The sequence below is a fragment of the Micropterus salmoides genome, unplaced genomic scaffold (genome assembly GCF_014851395.1).
Source record: "Micropterus salmoides isolate LMB-PRFRI ecotype aquatic unplaced genomic scaffold, ASM1485139v1 Ms_hic_scaffold_5, whole genome shotgun sequence".
NCBI lineage: Eukaryota > Metazoa > Chordata > Actinopteri > Centrarchiformes > Centrarchidae > Micropterus > Micropterus salmoides.
Window position 1 is genome coordinate 30,050,773 of NW_024044237.1, and position 24,439 is coordinate 30,075,211.

The 24,439-nt window shown below is 36.9% G+C and overlaps 4 protein-coding genes across 4 annotated transcripts in view; 3 read left to right on the forward strand and 1 right to left on the reverse strand.

Moving 5' to 3' along the window:
• prom1a (prominin 1a) overlaps positions 1-2,667 on the forward strand; it is a gene marked incomplete in the record, with an annotated part of 146,107 nt that extends 143,440 nt beyond the window's left edge. Inside the window, 1 exon segment of the mRNA XM_038699126.1 lies at positions 1-2,667.
• Positions 2,668-4,747: 2,080 nt separating this feature from the next.
• On the forward strand, positions 4,748-6,242 carry fgfbp2a (fibroblast growth factor binding protein 2a). The gene is made up of 2 exons (XM_038699840.1): positions 4,748-5,457; positions 5,667-6,242. The coding sequence occupies exon 1, from the start codon at positions 4,778-4,780 to the stop codon at positions 5,447-5,449; it is 672 nt and encodes a 223-aa protein (XP_038555768.1). The 5' UTR covers positions 4,748-4,777; the 3' UTR covers positions 5,450-5,457; positions 5,667-6,242.
• A 1,885-nt stretch (positions 6,243-8,127) lies between these two features.
• Positions 8,128-10,944, forward strand: fgfbp1a (fibroblast growth factor binding protein 1a). Its single transcript, XM_038698674.1, has one exon. The coding sequence runs from the start codon at positions 8,146-8,148 to the stop codon at positions 8,776-8,778; it is 633 nt and encodes a 210-aa protein (XP_038554602.1). The 5' UTR covers positions 8,128-8,145; the 3' UTR covers positions 8,779-10,944.
• A 3,890-nt stretch (positions 10,945-14,834) lies between these two features.
• Positions 14,835-24,439, reverse strand: part of anxa5a (annexin A5a) — a 34,136-nt gene continuing 24,531 nt past the window's right edge. Inside the window, exons 7-14 of the mRNA XM_038698916.1 lie at positions 24,136-24,226; positions 22,600-22,679; positions 22,233-22,283; positions 20,589-20,682; positions 18,723-18,818; positions 18,523-18,581; positions 17,055-17,177; positions 14,835-16,067 (exon numbers count right to left, since the gene is read on the reverse strand). Coding sequence (XP_038554844.1) covers positions 16,008-16,067; positions 17,055-17,177; positions 18,523-18,581; positions 18,723-18,818; positions 20,589-20,682; positions 22,233-22,283; positions 22,600-22,679; positions 24,136-24,226 — 654 coding nt within the window. The 3' untranslated portion in view covers positions 14,835-16,007. The remainder of the gene's footprint in view (positions 16,068-17,054; positions 17,178-18,522; positions 18,582-18,722; positions 18,819-20,588; positions 20,683-22,232; positions 22,284-22,599; positions 22,680-24,135; positions 24,227-24,439) is intronic.

The window sequence follows — 24,439 nt, forward strand, 5'->3', positions numbered from 1 at the left end:
CATCAATCTGAGCCAGACTTGTTCTGCATTTTTTTCAAAGGACTGCTGTGTCTGCGTTTACATTTGTTCAGACACAAAACCAAGCTGAAAATGCATTCAGCAAGAGGACATGACAATAACTGGGATGTCATTTTAATGTACTTGTTTGTGCTTAAGAAGACAGCAACTGAAAGGTCACCCAAAGGTTGTGGCAAGCTGCTAGAGGAAATGTTTTCTCCTGCATTTCGAATGGATGTATCACATTCAACACAAGCTAATGTTAAAAGTGGAACAGTCTGTCAATACAACTGTGAGGAAAGTGTTTTGTTGAAAATAGCACCTCCCTTTTTAACTACAGCATGTGTGAATTGGTGGGTGTGTGCTTAATGACTGAGAACTGGATGATTTTAACAAAGTGGGTTTAAAAAATGAAACGGCTTGTTCCCAGGTAGATGTTTGTCATTAATATGAAGAAATTAAGCATGACTTTTTAAAATGTTTACAATATTACAAAACATCCAGAGTTTGACTGGTTTGGGGAAAATTGCAAATGACTGGTTGCCTTTCTGAAGTATGTGTTACCCTGGCATTTTGACAGATGTGCTTCTTCTCAAAGGGAAAATCCACCCATAGATGCTCTTACACTGTTAAAAATCACCAATCTATGATTTTCGATGTGTACATGGAATTATTTTGTGGTATCGTTTTTAAAACGTACTCTTTACTTTTGCTTGTCATTTAACTGTGTGCCAGGTCTTCATTTCCTTTATTTCCCAGAATGCCTTTAAACAAAAATATTATAAACAAAAGACAAATATTCATAACATGGCTTGTTATTGCATTTTGGTTTAGTAAGGCAGATGTCAGTTTGTATTCTAAATACATTTTAGGCCAGTGGTTCCCATATATCTTGTCTAGTCACCCTTTAAAATTAATCAATTTATAGTTGGAGCTCCTCCTTACAGGTTATATATCTCACTGAGTGGTTTGACCAAAGAGTGATTTTCTCTGCACAGCCTGGTTTATTTAAATATTTTTTAAATCCGAAAAAGATATCCAATTTAAGAAATATCATAAACATTAGACCCCTCAGATTTATCTTGGGACCATTTAGGGAGCATCACCCCCAGGTTGGGTACCACTGTCTCCATTGTAGATGTACTGGAAATATCTAACCACGACATCCTGCCATCAATGTTTGGCCGTTAATCACAGGAGTACCAACAAAAACAAACAACAAAATCTATTTCAAAAAATGCATCGCAACATTTGAACACACCAACAACGAAAGGATTTTAGGGTGGATTTTCCCTTTCACATTAGAAAATCAGAACATCTGTCCTTAATACATCACACACTATTACAAAAGTGTCGGGTTTATATTTTTCCCTAGGTGATGAATAGATTAACAACACAAGCTATCATGTTGAGTTCACTAACATGACATTTTTATTGATATCGTTCTTGCTTTCCCAGTGATGATACTTTTTAAAGTGGAGAAATACTTTCTCAAGCCAAATTATTCTTTTTTACTGTAGGTCTCAGGTCTTTAGTAGTCTAGCAAGTATGTGCTTATTTTGTTTCTGCTTTTTAAAACCCCACAGTAGCTATGGATACATTCAAAAAATATAAAACGAGTGAATGTATTCAAGAGCTATTTTTTATTTTGTATTTCTTGAAATATGCTGAACTCTATCACTAACGCATTGGACAAGCCAATCCAGTTTTCCACCCACCTCACCTCCATGTTTACAGGTTAGATTTGCAGCTGCTGTCAGCGTCTGATTGGCGTAGTAATGATGGGGATAAGTTAGACAATCCAGTGAGTGCAGTCAATCAAATAGTAGAAAACCAGTAGAATGCTTTAAGGTTTACACAGTTGATGGTGTTGATGCACACTGAAAATAGTAATGTCCATCTTAACATTGAAATTGTTAACATTGTCTCTGAATACGCTTTAACAGTACTAAAGTGTTTGATCCCCTGCCAACCGCATCAAAGCTGTGTCACTTGACCCAACAATACTGATTAACATTGAAAACTACAAACAATATTTGATCTGATGTACATGATTCTCTTTTTAATTACCATTTTTAATTGGATCAAAAGGAATAACCCATAGTTTTCATAATTTTAGATACATGTTTGCAATACTGATCCAGGCTAGCTAGTAGCTAATGCTAGAAAGCTCGCTAGCTAACTTTCTTGTTCTACATACAGTAGCTCATATACTAGTACATATACAGTACTGTATCCTACAGTATATGTAGCAATAGTAGCTATACAAGCAGTGCGTAGTAGGCCTATATACTGCATACCAGGAAAAAAAGTTAGCATAAGATATTAGTTGACAGTGTTTACTTGTTTCATTTCAGTACCCAGTTTCTTGTTAAGATGGACATTTTTAAAGTATCTGTGTGCTCACTTTGACAGGACTATCAGTGGTTTTCTTGTCTGCTAGAGTCTGGATGTGACCCATCTTGGGAGAAAAATTGTACGATTTTACTAAGTGCTTAAACTAGACATCGTGTATCCAAACCCTGGATGGATGTGTCAGGAAAGATACATTGGTAACTGGTTTTAAAATATGCTCCAAAGTTGGGCACAGATGGAAGAGGAACATATTATGTGATGGTGAAAAAAGAGTGTATAAATTGTGAATAAACTTTGAAATTCAATTTATTGTCATTCCGCTGTTACACTTTTTCAGTTTTGTTTAAACTTTAGTGTCTTTCTAAGAATGGTTGTCTTGAATAGGCAGTGCATTTTTGGATAACATGCTTTTAATTTGGGCAAATATTTTGCTTAATCCAAATGAAAGATGATTTTAACTCAAATTGTATCTTAAGACTTTAACACAAGACTTCACACTCTTATGTGGTGCTGCCACTGCTGCCCAGAACCCACTGGGTTGCATTACTGGCCAGCTATTTTCAATAGGAGATGATTATCCTCTTCCATGAGCTTCCTTCTGAGGTTTTCTCAGGCACCAAACCGTATGTGAATAAACCACAAAACCACATGCCATACTCATTCCTACTTCTAAACAGGCTTGTAGACAGATGAAAAAAACTTTTTTAAAAAACAAGCAGTGGTTTAGAGAAAACCTCTTATATTGTGTTTATTTACACATCAAACACTGTGTTGGAACAGTCATTTCCAAGATTCTGCACAAGTTGTACATTACTTTATGTACAATCTATCTTTAGATTGATGAGTAGAGCCATACACTAACTGCCAGCATGTACTCCAATCATATAATATAATGCACATTAGGAGGAATGGTGAAAAGCATTCACAAATTAAAATGCATAATACTGTTTACTATCATCAGGATTCAATAGCTGAGAGCCAGCAAAGAAAATACCCCACATTATAAATGTCTTCATTTTTATGGCTTCATAGTTTTTTTATTTATTTATCAATGTATTATTGCAGCTCCACATACACACAGCTTTAATTTAAGTGTCTTGCCATGTTTATCGTATTTGTTTGGCCCTGTGCTAAGAACTGACACAAAAAACTTCCCCTCATAGGGATAAATAAAGCTGTATTGAACTAAACATTACACACAACAGTAGGCAGCATACTATACATTTACACAGGCCGATACTTCAGTCAGACAAAGTGTGTTATATGCTGGTAAATATGCTGCAATCCCAGGGGAACACAAACACTCAGGGGGTAGGGGAGCGAAGACTAATAAGAGTATGTGATAATTTTGTGGTTAGGTGCAGGTTAAAAGTGCCATATCAAAAAAGGCACAAATCTTCATCCTAAATGGTGACACAGTTATTGGAATAAACAAGAAACTCACAATTGAAAAAAATTGAGTTGATTATTTTCAGAAAACAGTGAGACATTTCTAATTTGTGTTTAAATGTACTGTATATCTATGAACATCAACTTTCTTTAAATATATATATATATTTAAAAGACCCTAAAAATTCTCTTCACTCTACTTAGTGAAGCAAAATCTCTTCCGGATGTGTTGACTACTTGCTCTTACTTACTCACAATGGGACCTTTTACTCCAGGTGGTCCTGAAAATAAAGCCACCTAAGACATGTCCTATCCCACCCAACATTATCTGGCCCAACAACCATGCTAACCCCCCTAGTCTTACAGAGACATTTCTTGTTCTTTCTAAATTGGCACAGCAATTACTTACCACGCTCCACACTAAACATGGCCCACCATGTGTGAGTGGCTTCTACTCACGTTTCTTTGAGGTGGTGCAGTCTGACTCCGTTTATGTTTGGAGGGAAATGATAGGCTACGCTGCATGGTTTTGAGCTCCAACTTCCTTTTAAAACAAACAAGAACTTCGGGAGTCATGAGATTACATGAGAATATTCTCAGCCATGACTTATTTATTTTTAATTGAGATGTACGGGGGCAAACACTCGAGCATTATCAACTATGATGTTTGCATGATTACATACCACATCTGGCAAGAAAAATGCACCAGACTGTTTGCTAGAATTTTTTCTATAAAATGCATTTAACATAATTTAGTTTTTCAGGGATTTTAATGTGTGACCGTTTGTACTCCTGGATAAACATGAACATCATTGTCAACATGTCAGGCCCTTGGCCCTTGCTTTCTCCAGACAGCCATAACTGTTGTCGTTGCTGCTCTCTTCCTCCTCCCCATTTAAGTTTCGTTCAGTCAACTGCTTTTAAAAAAAAAACCCTGAATTCCCCCTTTGTCTGCTTAGCCAATAAATAGCAGGAGGGACTCTCAGCTTCAGCAGTCCCACTCTACTCTTCTTACACTCAGCATCCATCTGACACCATGTGGACCAGCACTATGCTGCTACTCCTCGCCTGCTGCCTTTGGTCAGCTGAGGCTCAGAGTGAAGGCAGTAGGAGACAAAGCATCTGGGATGATCAAATCACATTTCAAACCAAAGTCAAGGACCTGTGCACCATGATCATCACTGGTCACGCGGAATACACGAGGCTGAGGCTGTCTTGCCAGGGAAGCAAACGCACCTACTGGTGTGAATACGTCGGCAAGCCTTACACCTGCAGCTCCTACAACAAAAACCCTCGTCACTACTTTGTCCAGATGATGTGGGGCCTCAGAAAGCTCTACAATGCCTGCCAGGGACCAAGGCAGATCCAACCTCATATGTGCAGGAAGGCAACTAATGACTCTCAGATGATTTTCTCATCTGCTTCCTTCTCCCGGTCATCGCCTGAAGATCCTTCTAGGTCAGGAGCAAGACCACCAGCACGGTCTCCAAGACCTCAACCTCGTCCTGCCCCTACAAGGCCTGATTCAGCAAGGCAAGGTTCCACAAAAAACATTCGAGTGACACCAAGAGTAAAAACAACAAAGACAACCAGTCCACAACCAACGACACCTCCAGCGGAGAGCAAGGCTAAGAAGATGGCTCGGCAGTACTGCTGGAGATCCCTTCAAGGCATCTGTTCTTACGTCATTGGTTTGTTTCGGAATTAACAAGGAAGGTGAGCAGCAGTATTCTTCATTAACATTGATTATATTGTTTATGACCAATGTAAAGCTACTTTAGTGGAATGAGGCATTCTGTGTATTTAAATCAAGCTTGCCTTCAGCATTCATTTGCAAAATGCAAACTTCTCTCTTTTTTTGCTCAGAATATTACTGATGATAATTTACAACTGTATATGCACTCCCCCCTCTGTTATATTCACAGATTAACAATTCTGATGAAGATAACTTCTGATGTCTGCTTAAAGTGGTCCTGGGAGGGAACTTCCAGATGAGAAATTTGTTCATCCGTGTTGGAAGAACTGCAGCGCTCTCTTCAGGGAAAGCATGGTACTGCTGCGACATCCAAAGCACGATTTCTAAGTGAACCTTACATGTGTTATCTTCCAAATGTCACAGCTGGAAAAACTCCCTAACTGCTTAATTGTGAAGAATAAATATTTTGCAAAACAGCTATGAAGCACATGTATGAAATTGTACTATGTTCGAGTTTAACTTGTGAGAGGGTTTCTGCAAGTGCACAAACTTTTACAACAATATATGAGCCCAAGATAGAAGAGACAGGCAACTCATTCTTGTCACTTATATGTATTTGTTTGTATTATGTTTGTTTACTTGTATATAATCTACTTACATCACTTAATATGACCTTGAATATTACACTGTTTAGAAAGACCAAGGTTTATTTTGGTCTGAAAAAGTCAGTGGTTTCTGTACTGATTTATTTGACAGAAACAAATATAATGAATGTGAAAATTGTATTACAAAAATAAACATTATTCTTGATTATTCTGTGTTGATCAGCTCAATGTTATTACTCCTTCTTGATGATAAACAAAACTACAAAAATCGTGCAAGAAAGTGAAATGTATTGAATTTAGTGACATTTGCAAAAAAGAAAAGGCAAAAATAATAACAATATTGAAAACCACTGCTATACTATATCATTATGTTTTTAAAATAAATCATCATCATAATGACCATGAAACAGTGGAATTACCTGCTACACCATATTTGGCCATTGGGTACCACTGTTGCTCATGTTAAGCAGACCTTCAAGTTCAATCAGGCAGTGATTTTCTCCTACAAGGAAACTGGCTCATTTCAAGATATTTCAAGTCATTTTATCTTTGACACTCTGTACTAACAGACGGTCCAGTGAAGGTCTTAAAAAACCCAGAGTTAGTTTTGTTTAACATAACAGATTAAAAATGAAGTTATCATAAAACACGTGTGACTGAAGCATGCAGCACAATCTGCCAAAACAGATTTAATCCTGATATATCAACATACATCTGTAAGTGTTTGCATGTTTTTACAAACATACCAGTTTAAAGAATAAAGAACTGAAGAAGTCCTTTGGATGAGGGACGAAACGTCTTCCAGTATCTTCAACCAAGTCTAGTTGCCCTTGACTTTAACCTTCGTTGGATACCAGTTTAAAGTCTTTTTCCTTTTCTTAATTTAAATAAATCAGTTAAAGGCCCGAAATAAGATGTCACAGTCCATGAAATAGTGAGGGAGACTAGTGTAAGCACTTTTTAAAAGTGAAATTATCTCATTGTGCAGGCTGTTAAGAAGACTTTTATTTTGGTGATAGTATTTTATTTGATTTCACCAGAATAAGTTTATTAATTGAAAGAAATGTTAAAAAATTACATCACAAGCTTCTACAATGGCAATTATCTCTTAGTTTGAGCTTGATCAAAATACCAAAAATGATTTCACAGGCAATTTGGCTCAAGATATCCGTGAACTTTTTCCTTGGCTGACTAGTGTGAACTCAACAAACTTTTTAAGCCCTCCAATCATGCTGTGTGAATGTGTGTGTGTGTGTGTGTGTGTGTGTGTGTGTGAAGGGGAGGGCTGAATCTGCAGCAACATACTGCAGCTGCAGGGAAAGGGGACTCTCAGCTCTCAGTGTCAGGAGTGTAAACCAAAGTTTACTCTGAAAGCTGCAGGTAAGTTTCATCTGTATTGATGCTTGATGACTAATCACTTTGATATTAGTAGGACTTGTAGTGTGTGTACATGGTAGCTGATACTTACTTCACTACCTTCTTTATGATATATCAGCTTCATGTTCTTTAATGTTTAATGTTACAGTGAATTACACACAGTACTTATCTAATTAAATTCATCATATTTTTCCTATTATTTACCATATAATGTTACTATAGAGTGTGTGTCTGCATTGTCTTTTTTTACTTTCTATGCTATCACTACATTCATGTCACCCTTTACTTTGATTGCTTCATAGGTTATATTCTAATCTAAATTATATCATTTTATTTTATAAAGGTTTGGGGCTATTTATTCATATCTCTCATTGCACTGTAACTCTTTATTCCTCTGTTCATTCTGATTTGTTCCTTTATATCTTATTATCTTTTACTTTATTTCACTCTTGTAAAAGCCAATTTATATATTGTTTTATGTCTTTTTTAATATCTTAATGTGAAGGACTTATTTTGGTAATTTTTGCCATAAAAGAGTTAACTGTCTTCATCTAACTATCTTTAGCCTTGAGTACCCACATAATGCTTCTGTAAGTAAAAGAGTAATTTCCTTCTAAAACATAGGGGATTTTAATGATTCTTTTGTCAAAGGGAAATGAAAGGGATTTAAGATTAGATATCTAAATCTGAATGTATCCCTCTTGCAGGGTGTGTTCTGCTGGTTTCATGGCTCTCCTCACCAATGTCGCCATCCTGCTTATTCTGGCTTGTATTTCCCATCAGCTGATGTTGAGCAGCTGTCAGAAAAGCCAAGGGAGGAGGGGACGGGGGATGGACAGAAGACAAGACAGGACCAAGCCAGGCCTAAAGGTGGGCCGTCAACCCAAATCTGTCTCTGCCCAGCCCATTAAGGGCAAAATGGTTACCAAAGACAAGTCAGAGTGTACCTGGGAAGCGACAGGTGAGGACCTCTTCATTCTCAGTGTCAGCTGCAAGAAGAGAGACAGGAGCTTCAGCTGTGAGTATGTCTCCAGACCAGCTGTTTGTCCCCAGTACTCTTCCAATGTCAATCTTTACTGGAAGCAAATCGCCAGGGCACTGAAGAAGCAAAAGAATTTGTGCCAGGACAGTCGTGCTTTGGTCAGGGCGGGCATGTGCAGAAGAGCTGCCAGAGAAGCTAATTTCAGACTCCATAATGCACAGAGAAAGACTGACTCGCCTTCCATCCCACTGCCCACACCCAGAGCTGTCAAATCCTGTCAACCTGATAACAAGAAGAGGGCAGAGGAGTACTGCAACGACTCCTGGTCGAGTGTTTGCACCTTCTTTTTCACTATGGTGCAGGATTATGATTGCTGAGACAGAAAAAGTGCAAAGGTGAAATAAATTCAGCTCTCTACATGTCTAATTATACACACTTTACAGAAGAAAGATGTAATCTATTCTCACAGAATAATTTTAGTATTTTATGTAGATTGCACACTGGAAGTATTTCTTCAAATTGTTAATAGTGGTTCTAGCCCTTAATAAATACCTTTTTTATCTAGTTAATGTTGCTCTATGATTCGTTAATTTGGGAGAAATGTATTAGTGATAACTTGATTTTAAAAAGAATACCTTGATTGTTGCCTCTTGTAACCACACATACACAACTTAAGCACAGATATCCTGCATGCCCCTCTCCATTTTTGTGTCTAGTCACCACAACTTCATGTGATTTCATTTAAAGGCATGTTTTCCATCATACTTACTTGATTTTGAAAAGAAGAATTACTTAAATAAGATCACCTTGTTGTCCTTTTAAAACAATTTAATTTATGTCGAAACCCCTTTCATTCTTCTCCAAATGTGTGTGCACTGTCCTGCCGCAGGCATTTGCTGGGAGATTAGCAGTTTGAGCATGTTGGGTATTGACACAGTAATTTAATCAGAGTCAGTGTGATTTTTTAGACGCCTTGGCCTGCATACTTTGGTACTGACCTGCCTCTGAATCCACATTCTCAGTATGAAAACATTAAAACATCACATGCTTAACTTGCAAAATCAGTGTTCATAAATTTAATCCACTAAAAGCCAGTGGTGGAGGAAGCATTCAAATCATCTAAATAAAAGTAAAAATACCACAATATGAAAATACTCAAATACAAGTAGTCATGCATTCAAAGTTTCACTTAAGTAAAAGTACACTAAGTATTAGCAACAAAATGTACTTAAAGTATCAAAAGTATATACTTCATATACTTTTGGTAGTTTAACATGTCGCAATGAATCTAACTGATCATAAGTTTTGTTTGTAAAATCTTGAGTTAATGTAGTGAAATGAAAAGTACAGTATTTCTCTATGAAATGTAGTGAAATAAAGTAGCATAAAGTAAAGTCCCTTCAACTCAGGGGCAGATAAAATGGCATCAGTGTAACTAGTGACCAGAATCAATGTTTGGGAAAATTAAGGAAAAATACACAAATCCTGTAACACTTCCTCATTGCTTGTTTGTTAAGTCTATTTCTCTGTTTCAGATTTTACATGTGTTGTTTGTTTAGTATATGTGTATTCTTTCTGACATTAACAGGACCAATAGTTGATGAAATAATGCAATATAATGTCAGGATTAGGCTAAAGTGTCAGTAGCGACATTCAGCAATCATACAGAGATTTTTACCTAAGAGGCAGACACGACTTTCTCCACAGACCAGAACAAACCAGCCTCAGGACATGTTGCATTTTGGGAAAAGGGACTCATTTTGTCTTGATGATTTCAGCTTCATCTCCTGCTGTAACATAATGTATTACCCACAGCTAAAATCCATCAAGTTCAGACTCTCAGCAGGTTGCATTCTGGGCCATGTAGGAAATTCTAATGGTAGATGAGGCAGACTAAAGCAATGTGGCTGCAACAAAAAAGAATATAGAGGGCAGTCACAAAACAACTGCAGGAATGCAGTGAATATAGAAGTATATTTAGGAGGTGTTTTGAAAGCTTTTTAAGCACCAGCTGCTGAAAACACAAGACACATTTCAGTAATCACCTGAATGCTCTGTGCTGCTACATTCTGCTCCATTAGGATAGTAAATGAAAATACATTAAATTAAGTGCTGTCCAACTGTATAGTGTATATCTCAGTGAGTGGACAAAATGGGTCACCCATGCATTAGGTTACTGTAGCTCATCCAGTACAGAATGAAAGTGCTGTGTGTGTGAATTATCTAGCTAATGGTGTTCTGGAAGCAGAAATGTTCTCAGTCCCTGTATGCGGCTCAGTTAAATACACAATCCTCAGAACATTTAAAGCAGCAATTTAAAACAAATACATTTTGATTTTAGAAACTTTTTAAGCCCTCCAATCATGCTGTGTGTGTGTGTGTGTGTGTGTGTGTGTGAAGGGGAGGGCTGAATCTGCAAAATCAATGATTATTTTTGTGATTTTTAGTAGAAGCTGATTGACAACCTCCATTTTCCCATTCCTTCACATGTTGCATTGTGGTACAAGAGCTAAAATAAACTCTTGAAGTGCTCCAAACATTAACAGTGTGTATTTATTTTTTTGTGCTACAGAATTTAGAAAACATTGTCAGTTTTTACTGTTATCCTGTCACTATGTCAGTAGACAGGTTGTATCACCTGAGAGCCCTCTGTGGTGCTGAGCTGGCCATTACCATGTAGTGGTTGCATCCCCACCAGGGTTGAATTCCCATTCATTTGAAACATTTTAAAGGTTATTTCACATCCATTGTTATTAGAAGAACATCTATGACAACACAGCAATAAACCCTGATATTACCAGAGATTTAATAATCAATGTAAAAACCGTTTATTTATGTATTGGTATTACCATGATCAGATGAAATAAAAAGGCAAATCTTAGTTGCAGGTCTATGACGGGACACACAGGCTGCGGTCAAAAAGTCTTTTTTTGCTTAAGAAGGTTCCTAACTGAGTGAAGTGACACTGAAGTATTGAAGTGGCAGCCATTATGCAGTCAGATTCTCTTAGCCCCTTGGTTGTCTTTTGCTAATTCCTTATGAATTCTACCTCACATATTTCCTTGACCTCATGACCTTTTCCATTGAGGTCAAGAAAAGTGGTAAGGAAAGGATGTTTTTTTGACTGCAGCTAAACTGGTCTTCCGCATAAAGCTCTGATGTCCAATCTATGGAAAGCCCAGAATGCTAAAAACGTGAAATTTACAATGCATGACTTCAGGCGTGAATTTCTAATTTTTTTGGCATCCTTGGCTTTCCATACACCCTGACTTCCAAACCTGTAATTTCCCTTTTACTATATAAAGGACACACAAATTCTTGCATTGGCACTGAACGTTGGCATTGGACATAAATCGTGATATGTAGAATTGTCCAATTTGTATATAATTCCCAGAGACACTGGAGTAGGAAAAAAGTATTGCTGTTATCCTTCATATTGGTAAGTAATTATTTAGGACTGAATCAAGACTGTCAGATTGGTAAAAAAAAAAGTAAGTCCTTTAGTTGACTGAGAAGCTGGGAAGTTGGGAAACAATTTTGTTTGTTTCTGCTAAACAGCTAGTTAGTTTAATGTTTCAGGTGTTTCACTGTGGGTGGTGTGGGACTTAGTGGTGGCCTGACTGCCTGTGGCTACTGATTGGCTGAAAGATGTGGGTTTTGGTCAAACAGAAAGCAGGGAGAACGCACCCCAGCACTACTGACGATAAGGAGATTTGTGTGTGTGTGTGTGTGTGTGTGTGTACAAACAGGCTTACATGCAATTATGAATGCCTTTGTATGTGTGTGAATGGGAATTTGCTTTGTAAAGAGCTGTAAGATGGTTGGAGCCAAGATTACAAAGAACTTAAGGGAATTAATGAAACACCACAAATATTACATTGTTAGTGTGAAATGAGACTGATAAGTGTGTGGTGTAACCAATAAATCAGCATCCACCAGGACTCTGACTGCAACATAAAGTGGCCTATAACTGACCAAGTCACATTGACACTGACTATGACATTTTTGGCAAAGAAGTGACATAAAATAGCCTACTAAATTGGAGAAAAAATTCTACTTCATAATATTTTATTTGAGAATACAATTAAATATGATACTGGAGGCTGGTGACAAGTGATTTATGACAGTCAGAATTTGCAGCCACTGGCCACAAAAGCCCTAAGTCATTCTTACAGATTACCAACTGTATCAACCAGCCAACCTGTAGAAATATTATAGGGATGTTTTATTAAAGCACAGTGGAGATCTTAGCAAGTGGAAGACAACCATGAAGGACTTGTTGTGTTAATGGCGGTATGTTTATTGTAGACTAATGTAAAGGCCGTGATTTAGATGCTTATTGTTGATAAATTCTCTTCAAATTGTATTAGCTAACTTATTTTTATTTTTTAAGGTTAAATTTAAGGGTGTTTTAGTAGGTTTCAGTAAACACTTCATAAACTGGACATGGTACTGACTAACTAATGTGTCCAGTCAGGCATCAGCATTAAAACTGGAATGCCTCGAGTCAGCAGGTTTACCTCATTTAAATTAGAGGACGGTTATCAGGTAACAGCCAACAGCAGTCACAACTACACTTCATTATATATTTAAAATATTTATATTGGTTTTGATCCCTTTTTTGTGTCAATGTAGAATCAAGGATATTTTTAAAATCAAGTTTGACGTTTCTGTTTCATCTTTAGGTCTAGTACTCAAAATGTACTACTACATTAATCTCTTAATCTCTCTCTCTTTTTTCTTTTTCTTTTTTTACTGTATTGTATTTTAGTATACTTGTTTTGTCTATTTTGTGGTTTCATACTGATATTTCAATTTGGCTTCTGTTGTGAAATCGGATTGTGATGCACTGGATTTGTTAACAAAGTTGCCAGAAAATACAGTCAGTACTGTTCTCCCTGTCAGCTTCAGATCTGTAATAAATGTACACATTTACTTGCACAACATCGTTCTCATCTCTGCATTATATATGAAACAAAATAATGTGTGGGAGCTTAGTTGCAATAATAATCTCAGACAGCAGCAAAAATGCAATTGTGGCTCCTTACCTGATTGACTATAAGATAACATGAATTTGTGAGTCATTTTGAAGTGGATTGGAGTGAATACATGTCTGCGAAGTGATAATGGGCCTCTAAGGAAAAGCATGCCAATACATGAAAATATTTTTCAACTTGAACCTTCAGGCAGTTTTTGAATACATAACAACATCTGGCAGAAATTTTTGAACGTCAGGAGAGGGTTCTGGATCACAGCTATAAATACCTACTCAGGTTAATTTTCTGACATATAGGCATGTGTCAGTGATTGTTAAGATGAAACCAAACTCAGATTTACATTTACAACTGTGAGAGTGGAGTAGGCAAATAGGCTTGCTGTTGTAGCTGCCGTGCTTACTCAAACAAGCTGAATTCAACTATAAAAATCATGACAAACTGATGCAGTGTATGTTTCCTACTGGAATCACTGAGCTGAAATAGATCAAATAATAATTTAATATATGAACGTCTTCAACCCCAGTGGCACTGCACTCTAAAAATTAATTCAGGGGACCTTAAGTCATTACTTAAATATTTATATTGTTCAAATTCTTAGATACTGTTAGACTTTTTACTTGTAATTGTTATTTTATTGAGCTTGGATGACACACAAATTATGCCTATTGATTCAATATACTATCATGACTTGTCAGAGTTTAACATTGTCAGTTAATTAAAAATTAATTAATTTTAAGTTCTGTTAACGTAAAATACAATTTGTTGACGTTTAAACGGCCCACAGTTTCCTTCTCTTGCATGTGCGTGCATGTTCAAGGCCACAGTGACCACAGGGCCACAGCTGAAAGTCATTGAAGCATAATGTGTTGAATGGTAAGTAATTTTATGCTTAATTACACATATTTGCATTCTCTCAGGATTCTGTTGGTGATAGCCTACTGTAACCGAATACTGAAATCTGGAAGTCCTTACTCTGAAATTTGAGCAGTGTTGATAGTACAATCTGTGTGCCGAGATAAAGTTAGCTAGTAGCTGTAGCCTGTCACTGACTGAGTAGGCTTAAATGCGGTAGTAACAGGTGGCCAGGCAGCCATGGAAAACGTCTTGGCAAGCTAACTTTATATGGGATCACCCATTAGCCACCGCTCCGGTTAGCATGTAGGCTAGCTACAGTACGTTTATAAACTGCAAGTAGCTACGTTAGCCAGTTAGCTGGCTATGATTCAGATGAGAAGAAATACTAAAGATAACTCGCTAACACACAACTTAACTCTTGCGAGGATTAATTATTAAGTTCATGTTACTTAGAAATGTGTTTTATTGTGGCCAAAAAGCTTCTTCACCTAACTTAAAACATTATGTTGGATCAACTTAAATACTTGCATTCATGTTGACAATTATTAAGTTCATGTTACTTAGAAATGTGTTTTACTGTGTGAACTTTATTTTAAATTCTAGTTCAGATTGAAAGGTTCCCAAGATATAAAATATATCTGAATGTGCTGAATCACATAGACACATAAAATGATCCACAAGACCATAAGACAAACATTCATATTACTTAAATTAAGTGAAATAGCGTGGGAAAACATTTTTACTTTGATGGTTCAGGGGTTCAAGTGAATGAAAAACAAACAGTTAATCTAAAATCTTATGATAAGAAAATAATACATAATAAAGCTAAGGTCAAATAAAACACCAACCAAAATCAATACAGTTTTTGAATGCTGGGCACTTGAATTTTGGAATTTGTTTGTGAAAAATATAAATACTTTAGCTATTGAAATAGCACAACTTCACATTCACAAAAAATTGTATGGTATTTCAATTTCTTAAGTCACTGTGAATGAAAACCATGTGGAGAAACAGTCTACTGATCTCAGACTTTGCTGCCACCCTCTGGTACAACTCCAGCAAAGTAAAGTCAGTTTCCATCTATTGATCTAAGGACCCAATTTGTTTGACATCATGCTCCTTCATAAAGAAAGACATGGAGGCAGTAGATATATTTATATGAGTCAACAAATGTGTATTAGTGTCCTATTACTTATTGATCACTGACAGCTGCACTGCAATACGAGTCTGGATCAGCAGTTAATTTGTAATTAATGAGTGGGACCGCTGTCAACATGTAGGGTTTAATTATTCAGCTGCAGTGTTGTATTTTCTAAGTTGCATTTAACATATGCCATGAGCACTGTGCACAAATTAGGTAACAACTTACATCGTATGTAAATTTGACAACACACAAGGCCATATGACTGAAGCAAAACAAGTGTTTAAAAATAACCACATAAGTACTTCAAACATAGCTACTATTAACCAAAGCTGCACCTGTAATCATTATTGTGGTGGTTTTCTGTTTAAACTATATCTAATATTAAACAAATATTTATTTAACTTCTAAGTGAAAGCACTCTAACTATTGTTCATGCAGAATATATTGTCATAAGTCAAAATAATAAATGGGTAATTCACACTAACTTAATCAATAGCAAGCTAAAGTTAGAACGAACTCTGGATCGATATCCTTATCTCATTTGTAGCTTTGTCTCACAGCAACGTGGCAGCTCATCATTCAGTGCTGCTAAACACATCATAAAACAGTATTAATCATTCCCACCACAGAGGTAAAGTAGAGCCTTCTGGTAGTCTCCATCTGTGTCCTCCTGCAAAAACATCAGACAAATAATGATCACATAACATATGGTTCCTCTTTACTTGCTAAGTCAATTCTGAGTTGATACATCAGAAGTTCTTTCCAATAAATATGGGTACAGTTATCTTGCACCTATTATAGACTTTGCCTATAATCTATTGTAGACTTTTTCTATAATAGGTGCTTTTCCAGGCACTTCACTATTATTAAAATTCTAATTTATGTGAATGCTACTTAAGAAATAGAAATGTGTAATTATGGTAACTCTTACATAACCAGTGAGCCATGACTGTGAACCATCATGCATAACACTACATCCATGGAAGTGCAATATCTGAATGGAATGCAGCCATTATTAAATATCACTTAGACCTGTGATTGACAAGTCACAAATATCAGCAGCGAGAAATCTCTAATAACTAATACCACTATGAAACATAAACACTTTTGACAAAGGCAGCCATTTGAAATATTAATTGCTATAATCAAAAATTAATGAACTCTACTAAAACTTTAAACACTATATATTGGCTCATTTTATATTTACCTGCACCAAGGTTATTTCATAATGTCTAATTTATCTATTCAATGTTGGCCATTTGGAGGTTGTACAGGAGGATGGCAATAGCTCCTCACTGTATGAACATCTGGCCCCAGGAGAATAGATTAATTCACTTCGGCTTGTGTGAAAAGCAAGGAAGCAGTCTCATCACGCTGAACAAGGCATTTAAAGTAAATCACTAATCTCCACTCATCACTGCACTGACACGAATGGTGTCAGCGCAGCAGCATAAGTGTAATGCACCCAGCTGGTGCTTTAAAGCATCCAGAAGAAAAGATGAGGATGTTTAGAAGAGAATTACATCTTTTCTTTTTCTGAAGGCTTAGACTATTTAGTAAATGTCATAAAAAAGTGAGATATACATATATAAAAAGATCAAAATATACAGAAACACTGAAAAGGTTGATAATATCTTTGTGTTTGAGTGAGCAATACCTTGATAGTGGTGTAAAGAGAGGCTCCATATTTCTTTTTGAAGCTGGCTCTGATGTCCAACATGTCCACCTCACTCCTCGACACCATTATTCTCATCAGAGTGTCGTCATCAGTTCCAGCGCGCTAAACATAGAAACAAATTCAATTGTGGTTAATGATCTATAAAATTAGATCTTCAACCAGCTTTATGGTCAACAAAACTGGAAAACATCTTTCTTTTTATTTCTTTCAGGTGCTGAAGTCTTTTCCTCAGATGCACTTTTCCTCAGATGCAGAACCTAGAATGCCACAATATAGCATATGACACAGTCCTATTGCAGGATAGGTGAAGAGTTGAATTCTCTAACTATGCTGTAAATTCCCTTTCAAAGAGAAGTTGCCACTTGAAAATTAGTTCTTCAACACAACTGGAATTCCAGTGATTTTGGAAGTTTAAACTCCTTAACTAATCATGTATAGTACTATAGTATCATTTTTGCCAATAAATTTAAAATACATGCTGTACAGATTTCTGGATGTATTTTTCCTACCATTCCAGGCAGCCTTTGGTTTCACTTCTTTATGATACGAAATATATCAAAATCAATTAGTAGACTTTTGAAGCTTACTTAAGAATATGTACAGTAATCAATCACACTAAACATAGGCTTATTTGCTTTCTTGCTGAGAGTTAAATGATAAGCTTGATACCACATTGTTTAGTAGATTTCATCACCTTACCAGCCAGACCAGCTGATACCCCTGTTTCCAGTCATTATGTTAAATAAGCTAACTGGCTGCTGGCCACAGCTTCATATTTATCACAGACACAACACTGCACTGATCTTCTTATCTAACTCTCCGCAAAGGTTTCTCACAAAGGTTTTGGACTGTTCCTATGAACTGCATTACCACAAACAAATTATTTAGTTTTGATATTTTTTCATATTGAAGTTAATAAAATCAATTTGAAAACAGTACTGAGTACAGTATGGTTAGTTAAAGTGTATCTGATTTCTAAAACACGCACAATTACTGGTGTGGTTCTTTAAAGCAATAGTTCAGAAACAGGGGAAAACAGCTAGATTGGCTTTGTCCAGATTTAAAAAAAACACACACACCTGCCACAAAAAGCCGCCAAACTGTAAAAACAAGCAGTTATGTTTTTATCAGGGCTATGTGTTGCAACTATTTCTTGGCGAAGAGTTATCAGGCAACCAGCAGAGACTCCCTGCAAGAAAGCAAATAAGTGTATTTCCAGTAGTGTCAAACTCTTCCTCTAAGGACCCAAAGTGAGTGCATGGCATCAGTCCCACAATATATTTTATCTTTCTGTTAGAAATCCTTTTTGAAAGTGCTTTTTCTCCCAGTGGATTTGAAGTCTCTTTTGGAATAAAATCCTACAAAAACACTATTAACCACTAACTAAAACCACATGTGGTGAGATATGAAGAGCTTCCGTGCAGTACTGTGGGACACAGATACCTACCCTCATAGATTTATACAGGAGTTCAGCAAAAAAATCTGGAACACTCCTGGCACATTTGACTGTGGAGAAAAAAAATGAGGCATTGACAAGTTTCTGTGTAAAATTGCATTTTCTTCATGTTATTGTGACATTGTGTTGGCTTCAGTTTCTATTCTGTTTATGATCATTAAAGTATCATCCTGATAAATCACAGGTCTTACCAACTGCTAGCAGTAAGTTCTCCAAATTCCCAGTGGTCTCTCCTTCAATGCTGTCCTCTATGTCAGAGCCAGAGAGCTTCTTGTAGGCATCAAACACTAATGAGAACAAAACAACCACAGTGATTTTAATGTTCTCTTAAGAGTGGAATAAACCTTATCTAGTGTTTAAAAGGCTGGACCATTTTGACTTCAGTGCAGCTTACATTAATTGAACTGAAGACTAACATGACTTTTTCAGAGCTTATTTTTTTCTTTCCATTCTGCATGAGAGTGATTCTCTATGTATTCATCTGTAATATTGCACCCAATTCAATTTATTAAGTACACCATTAACAACCAAAAGCAAAAACACCACAATAAACTTTACTACTTGATGATCAGACACATATTTGATAGATTAAACTGCAAATAGAACCAGAATGGCTCAGAATGTAGAGAGGGTTGTCCACTGATCACAGGGTGTCTTGGGTGAACCTGCTGAACCCCAAATTGCAAAAACTGTAAAGCAGTCATTTTACCATGTACTGGGGTGGGGGAGGGGGTATTGAACAGATTTGTCTTTTTTATTGTCGATGTATTGCATTTTATTTTATTCTCTGCCTGACTAATCGCAGTCCTCACGAAATGCAAGACTACACCCAAACACAGATGAAGAAGGTAGCAGGATGACTTCAGTGGTTTATTGATGAGAATAGCTTAAAGGTAAAACTGACTGTCAGGTTTGGGTCCAGGTGACAGAAGCTCTAAAGCTAAAAACACAACGCAAGACAGAAAGATAACAATTAGGACAAACTGTCACAGGAACAAAAGATCAGGTGTATGTAGAGAGTGGCTGATTAACAAGATGCAGGTGAGGAGGCGGGAGGGGCAGGCCAGTTAATTGCAGAGCTGAAGATGGAAGATGAGCGGGGCAGTCAGGTGATTGGAAAAGGAGGGAAAGTCCAAAGCCACCTGGTGGGTGGACAGAAAAAGACAATAAAGGAGCCTGGGGAAACAAAAATGTTGCTGGAGAGAAGGCACGAGGAGGCAGATGGTGACATCCAGTTGCATAAATGTAACAATAGAAATGCTTCATCAGAAAACGCATATATGTGTGATTTTTGGAATGATGTTAAAGGTAAATTTGAAGGCAAGCAATTTTGTCATTTAGGTATGAGGGCTTGTTGATGTAAAAGTACTTTTATATGAAGTTCCTCTAATGGCTACTCATTGCTGACTCTCGTTGGTTGTAACGTTCCCTTTCAGTGACTGACTTGTTTGTTGCTGCTTTTTTGCTACTTGAGTCCATTCACTTCAATTTTTCAGTGAGTTGTGCATTCAGGTGGGATCTGAGTGACCAAACAAAAACAAGTCTTGCCGTTTTCCTCTCTGACCTCTCTTTGCAGTGAGCAATTTTTGCCCTCAGGACTGAGCTTGTGGTTGTTGTTTATCATACCTTTAATAAATTCTACGAACTCTCGTGCTCTCTACTTTTTTGTCACGTTCTCACATTGTGTGTCTAAGGTTTGTATTGTTTCAGTCTCTCCTGCACATTTCAACCTCACTTCTTAAACACTGATGATTTGTTGTACTTCTTACAATAACTTTTTACAATATTTCTGCATTTCTTTTTTTTTAAATTACTGAAATTTAGGGTTCTTCTCGGTGTATTTGTCAGCAACAACTATACCAAGTATCACTCATACAGCTCAATCTAACATTTATTTAAACAGTAACTGACTTTTTTAATTAATTATTTAGGTGAATGAATGAAGTAAAACATGAATGGGCAGTGATGTTATGTTGTTAACAACATTTTATGTTGCTTTCATCAGCAGGAGACACACACATCACAACATACTAACATGCTGGCACAAACAAACTCACCTTTTCTAAGATGCTCTGCGCTCCTGTTGCCAAGAATTGTGATGAATGTTTCCTCATCTGTGCCAAACTTGCCCTCACCAGCAGCGTGCAAGTCCTGCAGTGGCACACACACACTTGTACATTTACAACCTTGTGCATGATTTATTGGAACACACGGACAAAGGAGAAATGACAGCAATGATGAAGGACCCTGTACTGTGCCAAAACTGCATGAAAAAGTTTAGTTTTTCTTGATTTGTCTTTGGAATTCTGGATTTGAGGTTCTTTCCCTTTTACTTCTATGGTACATGTTTTTGTCTCTCATTATCTCATCTCATTGTCAGATTAATAAAAATGAATCAAATACAGAAATAATAACGAAAAAATCAATAATGGTTTACAGGAAACAAGATTCTCCATTCCCTGAGGTTTGTATCCTTTAATTAATTTTTTTCTATTGACTATTCTTAAGCCTTGGCCTTTAGCTTTCCTGTACTTTTGAGAGCAGCCACAGAAATATGATCATGTATTTAATATGTTGACATTTGAAAGAAGGTAGTGAAATTAAGTTAAATATGAAATATGAATGGTCATCTACCTGTTGTGTAGGATTTTTCTTTAGTTTTAATTTTTTTAATCTACTCTATGTTACATCTAACCAATTTCAAGATTATACATTAATGTAGTTATTGTGAACAATGAAACCACTACCCACAGCTACTTCAAAGCATCTCTAGCCACCAGATGTTTGAATACTTTATAGCACAAAACAGGAAGGGGGCGCTGTTCTCACAGTTTATCATTTTAAAGATGACTTAATTACACATATTAAAGGCTAAATGGCTTTTAATCCCTTGGAATTACATCTTTATTGGATGATTCTGCAAATATTCAGTAGCAACGCAGGAAGTAGAGTGGCCTATAGCCCCTCCAGTCAGATTTGCATTTCTATTAACCGTAATCGCGATCTTTCCCCAACCCTAAAAGGAAATTTTTGGAAATATGTGTATTAATTTGTCTGGAGGGAGTTAGATGAGAGTATCCATACCACGGTCCTACAGCCAGCAGGCACTTAGCTTAGCATAGCATAGCATAAAGATTGGAAACGGGGAAACATGCTAGCCTGGCTCTGTGCAAAGGTAACAAAATCTGCCTACCTGTACCTCAAAAGCTAATTTTATCCATACAAATATCAAAGTTTACAAACAACTTTATTAACAGGAGTTACAGTATGTGCCAGATAATTTCTTGCAATGCAGTCAGTGGAGACTACAGGAAGTTACTACATCAAGCCAAGAAATAGTCCATGTTTTCTTTACCATAAGCACTATACCAGAGCAGCCATGAGCACATATTGTTGAAAGTCAGCATTTTAAAAATGTTGACACTAGACATATAAAATGTTGGCTTTGAGCATAATCAAGGGTTTTTCAGAAGTGTTCAGTGGCATCACTGGCATGTCTGGTAAAAGTGACACCAGGGATGGATTAGGGTACAAATAGCAATATATTCTTTGTGTTCTTGGTAACAGGGATTGCTGATGAAAAAGGGATCCCTTGTGAATAAATATGACCTTTTAGGTTGGTTTTTGAAATTGCAAGAAATTGTCTAACATCCACGAAAGATGTTTAAAGCAAAAGGCCAAATTTCTCATGTTCTTCTTACCTTAGCGTCTTTCTCGATCTTTCCCTCGTCTACTCCCTCCTCCCTGTCGCCCTTCTCAGTCGCACAAACGATCAACCAGACAGAAAGAGAGACATGTAGAAAGACAGACAGGTTCCCAAACAGAATGAAAAAGTAGGTCAGTGTGGATAGGAACACTGTGAGCCTCTCTCAACTCAGGTAACCCATGAAGATGAAACTTCTGTCTGTAATTCAAACACATTCAAGAAACCAACTGTAGTGTATTGTGTCATCACGCTCCCCTTCCCCAACCCACACCTAAACTTCTCATGTCTTTGTAATGGCATCTCCAAAGACTCTCATTATCACGAAAGGAAACATAAGTCATTCCAGCAGCCCTCTTTTCTACCTGCAGGAGGATCACCAGTAGTTTCTGATAGTGCCCTGTGGTGTCACCGCAGATATCTTTCTCCAGCTTGCCGTTGAACTCTGGAAGAAAGAGGAGAAGAGGGGCAGAAGATTGCTTACACTTCCTGACTCTAATTGTTGCAATCAACTCTCGTGGGCAGTCCTCTGTTTTGCGGGAGGATCTCCGACAGCAGAGATTAGATTAGTCAGCTAAAGGACAGCATGGACGTCTCTTCTGACCTGATCAAATAAACTGGCTTCTTTGCCTTTGGCCCTCTGTTGTTGTCTCATACTATTTTCCATTGTGGTTCATGGCAATTTGAAGCTGGTGTGTTAGAGATATTCTTGCAGCGACACATTTGAATCTATTCACTGGAGAAAATACCATTGATACTAGAAATCTGCATGAAAACCTTTAATTTTGTGTCAAGCTTTTATGCAAGATTGTCATATTTACAGTTCAGCTAGTTGTCGAAATGTGTCAAAATAATTATTAATCAGTCAAAACTCACCAGAAGATCCAAACTTAAGCACTTCTTTATATTCATGTACACTTTATTTCTCTTTTTGCAAAGAAGATTTAAGGAGGAAAAAAATATTCTGATTATACCGACACCACATGAAGGCACCATAAGTCACTCTCCGTTTCCAAGCGTACAGGAGAAGCAACGGTGGCTGACACGTTCTGTCGGCTCTCGTGCTAAACGAAACGTGTGGGCCTCCATTTGTCCAAATTTCACTTCTCTTCTTACTTCAAATAAACCAGTCAACAACTACTACTAACGATACTACTTCTTCTTTTTCTTCTTTGTATGTATTCAACATAGTGACAAAACGCACTCTGCAGCGACTTTTGTCCGTTTGGGCTACTGTAGAAACATGGCAGCACAACATGGCGACGTCGATGTGAGAGGTATGTAGATAGAAATGTCTCATGTAAGGTAATAAAAACTTAACGGTTAACATTATGTAAGGTTTTATACACCACTGAAAGCATAGTTCTGGAAACTATATTGCATATTGCAATAGATCCTTCGAAATATTACACACTGAATCTTTAATCCATGGAAACATTGTAGAAATACTCTTGATTTAGCATAAGTGAACAACTCTATTTAGGTATCCATTTTGTTCCGTGATGTTCATTAGACAGCGTGATTATTTTGATAGTGGTGGCACAAAATTTTTCATATGGTCGATGTTATAGTTAAAGAGTAACTTAGTAGGCTGAAAAGCAGTGGATTTTTCTCTGAAAGTGTTTTGCACCTGTAACTACACCCAACAATGATGTCACAGTGTACTGGAGTACACTTTTATGTCACTGCAACAAAGTAATACGTTAAACGACTGGAGATAAAAAAAGAAATATTGGTGTTCAGTTGCTCTTTACACTCTTCACAATACTGAAATATGTATGTACGTTGGTCACATTGAACCTTCTCACCTCAAAGCAAAAAGAAGCCAACTAACCAATAACAGTAACAGTAAACATGTTTTTCTGTTTTTTGTCTCTCTATTTCACAGCTGAGTAAGTCACCTTTCTTGTACACTTTGATGATATCTTTAATCTCTTCGCTGGTCCTGGAGGCCAGGATCTCAATCAGCACGTTGTCATCAGTACCGGCGCCCTGGGAACCAAAAACAATATGTGCATGAAATCAATATGAGACATCATGGATTTGTGTGGCAGCATCTTCTCAAAGCAGCTTTTGTTATTTTAACCCATTTTGTTATTTTTACCACACAAAAAATGATTAAAGAAAATAAAAAGTATAATTTGTCAGCACAACACACTGAGGAGGTATGCAATTAGAGAGGATGAGTTCAGTTCAGTCGTTCTT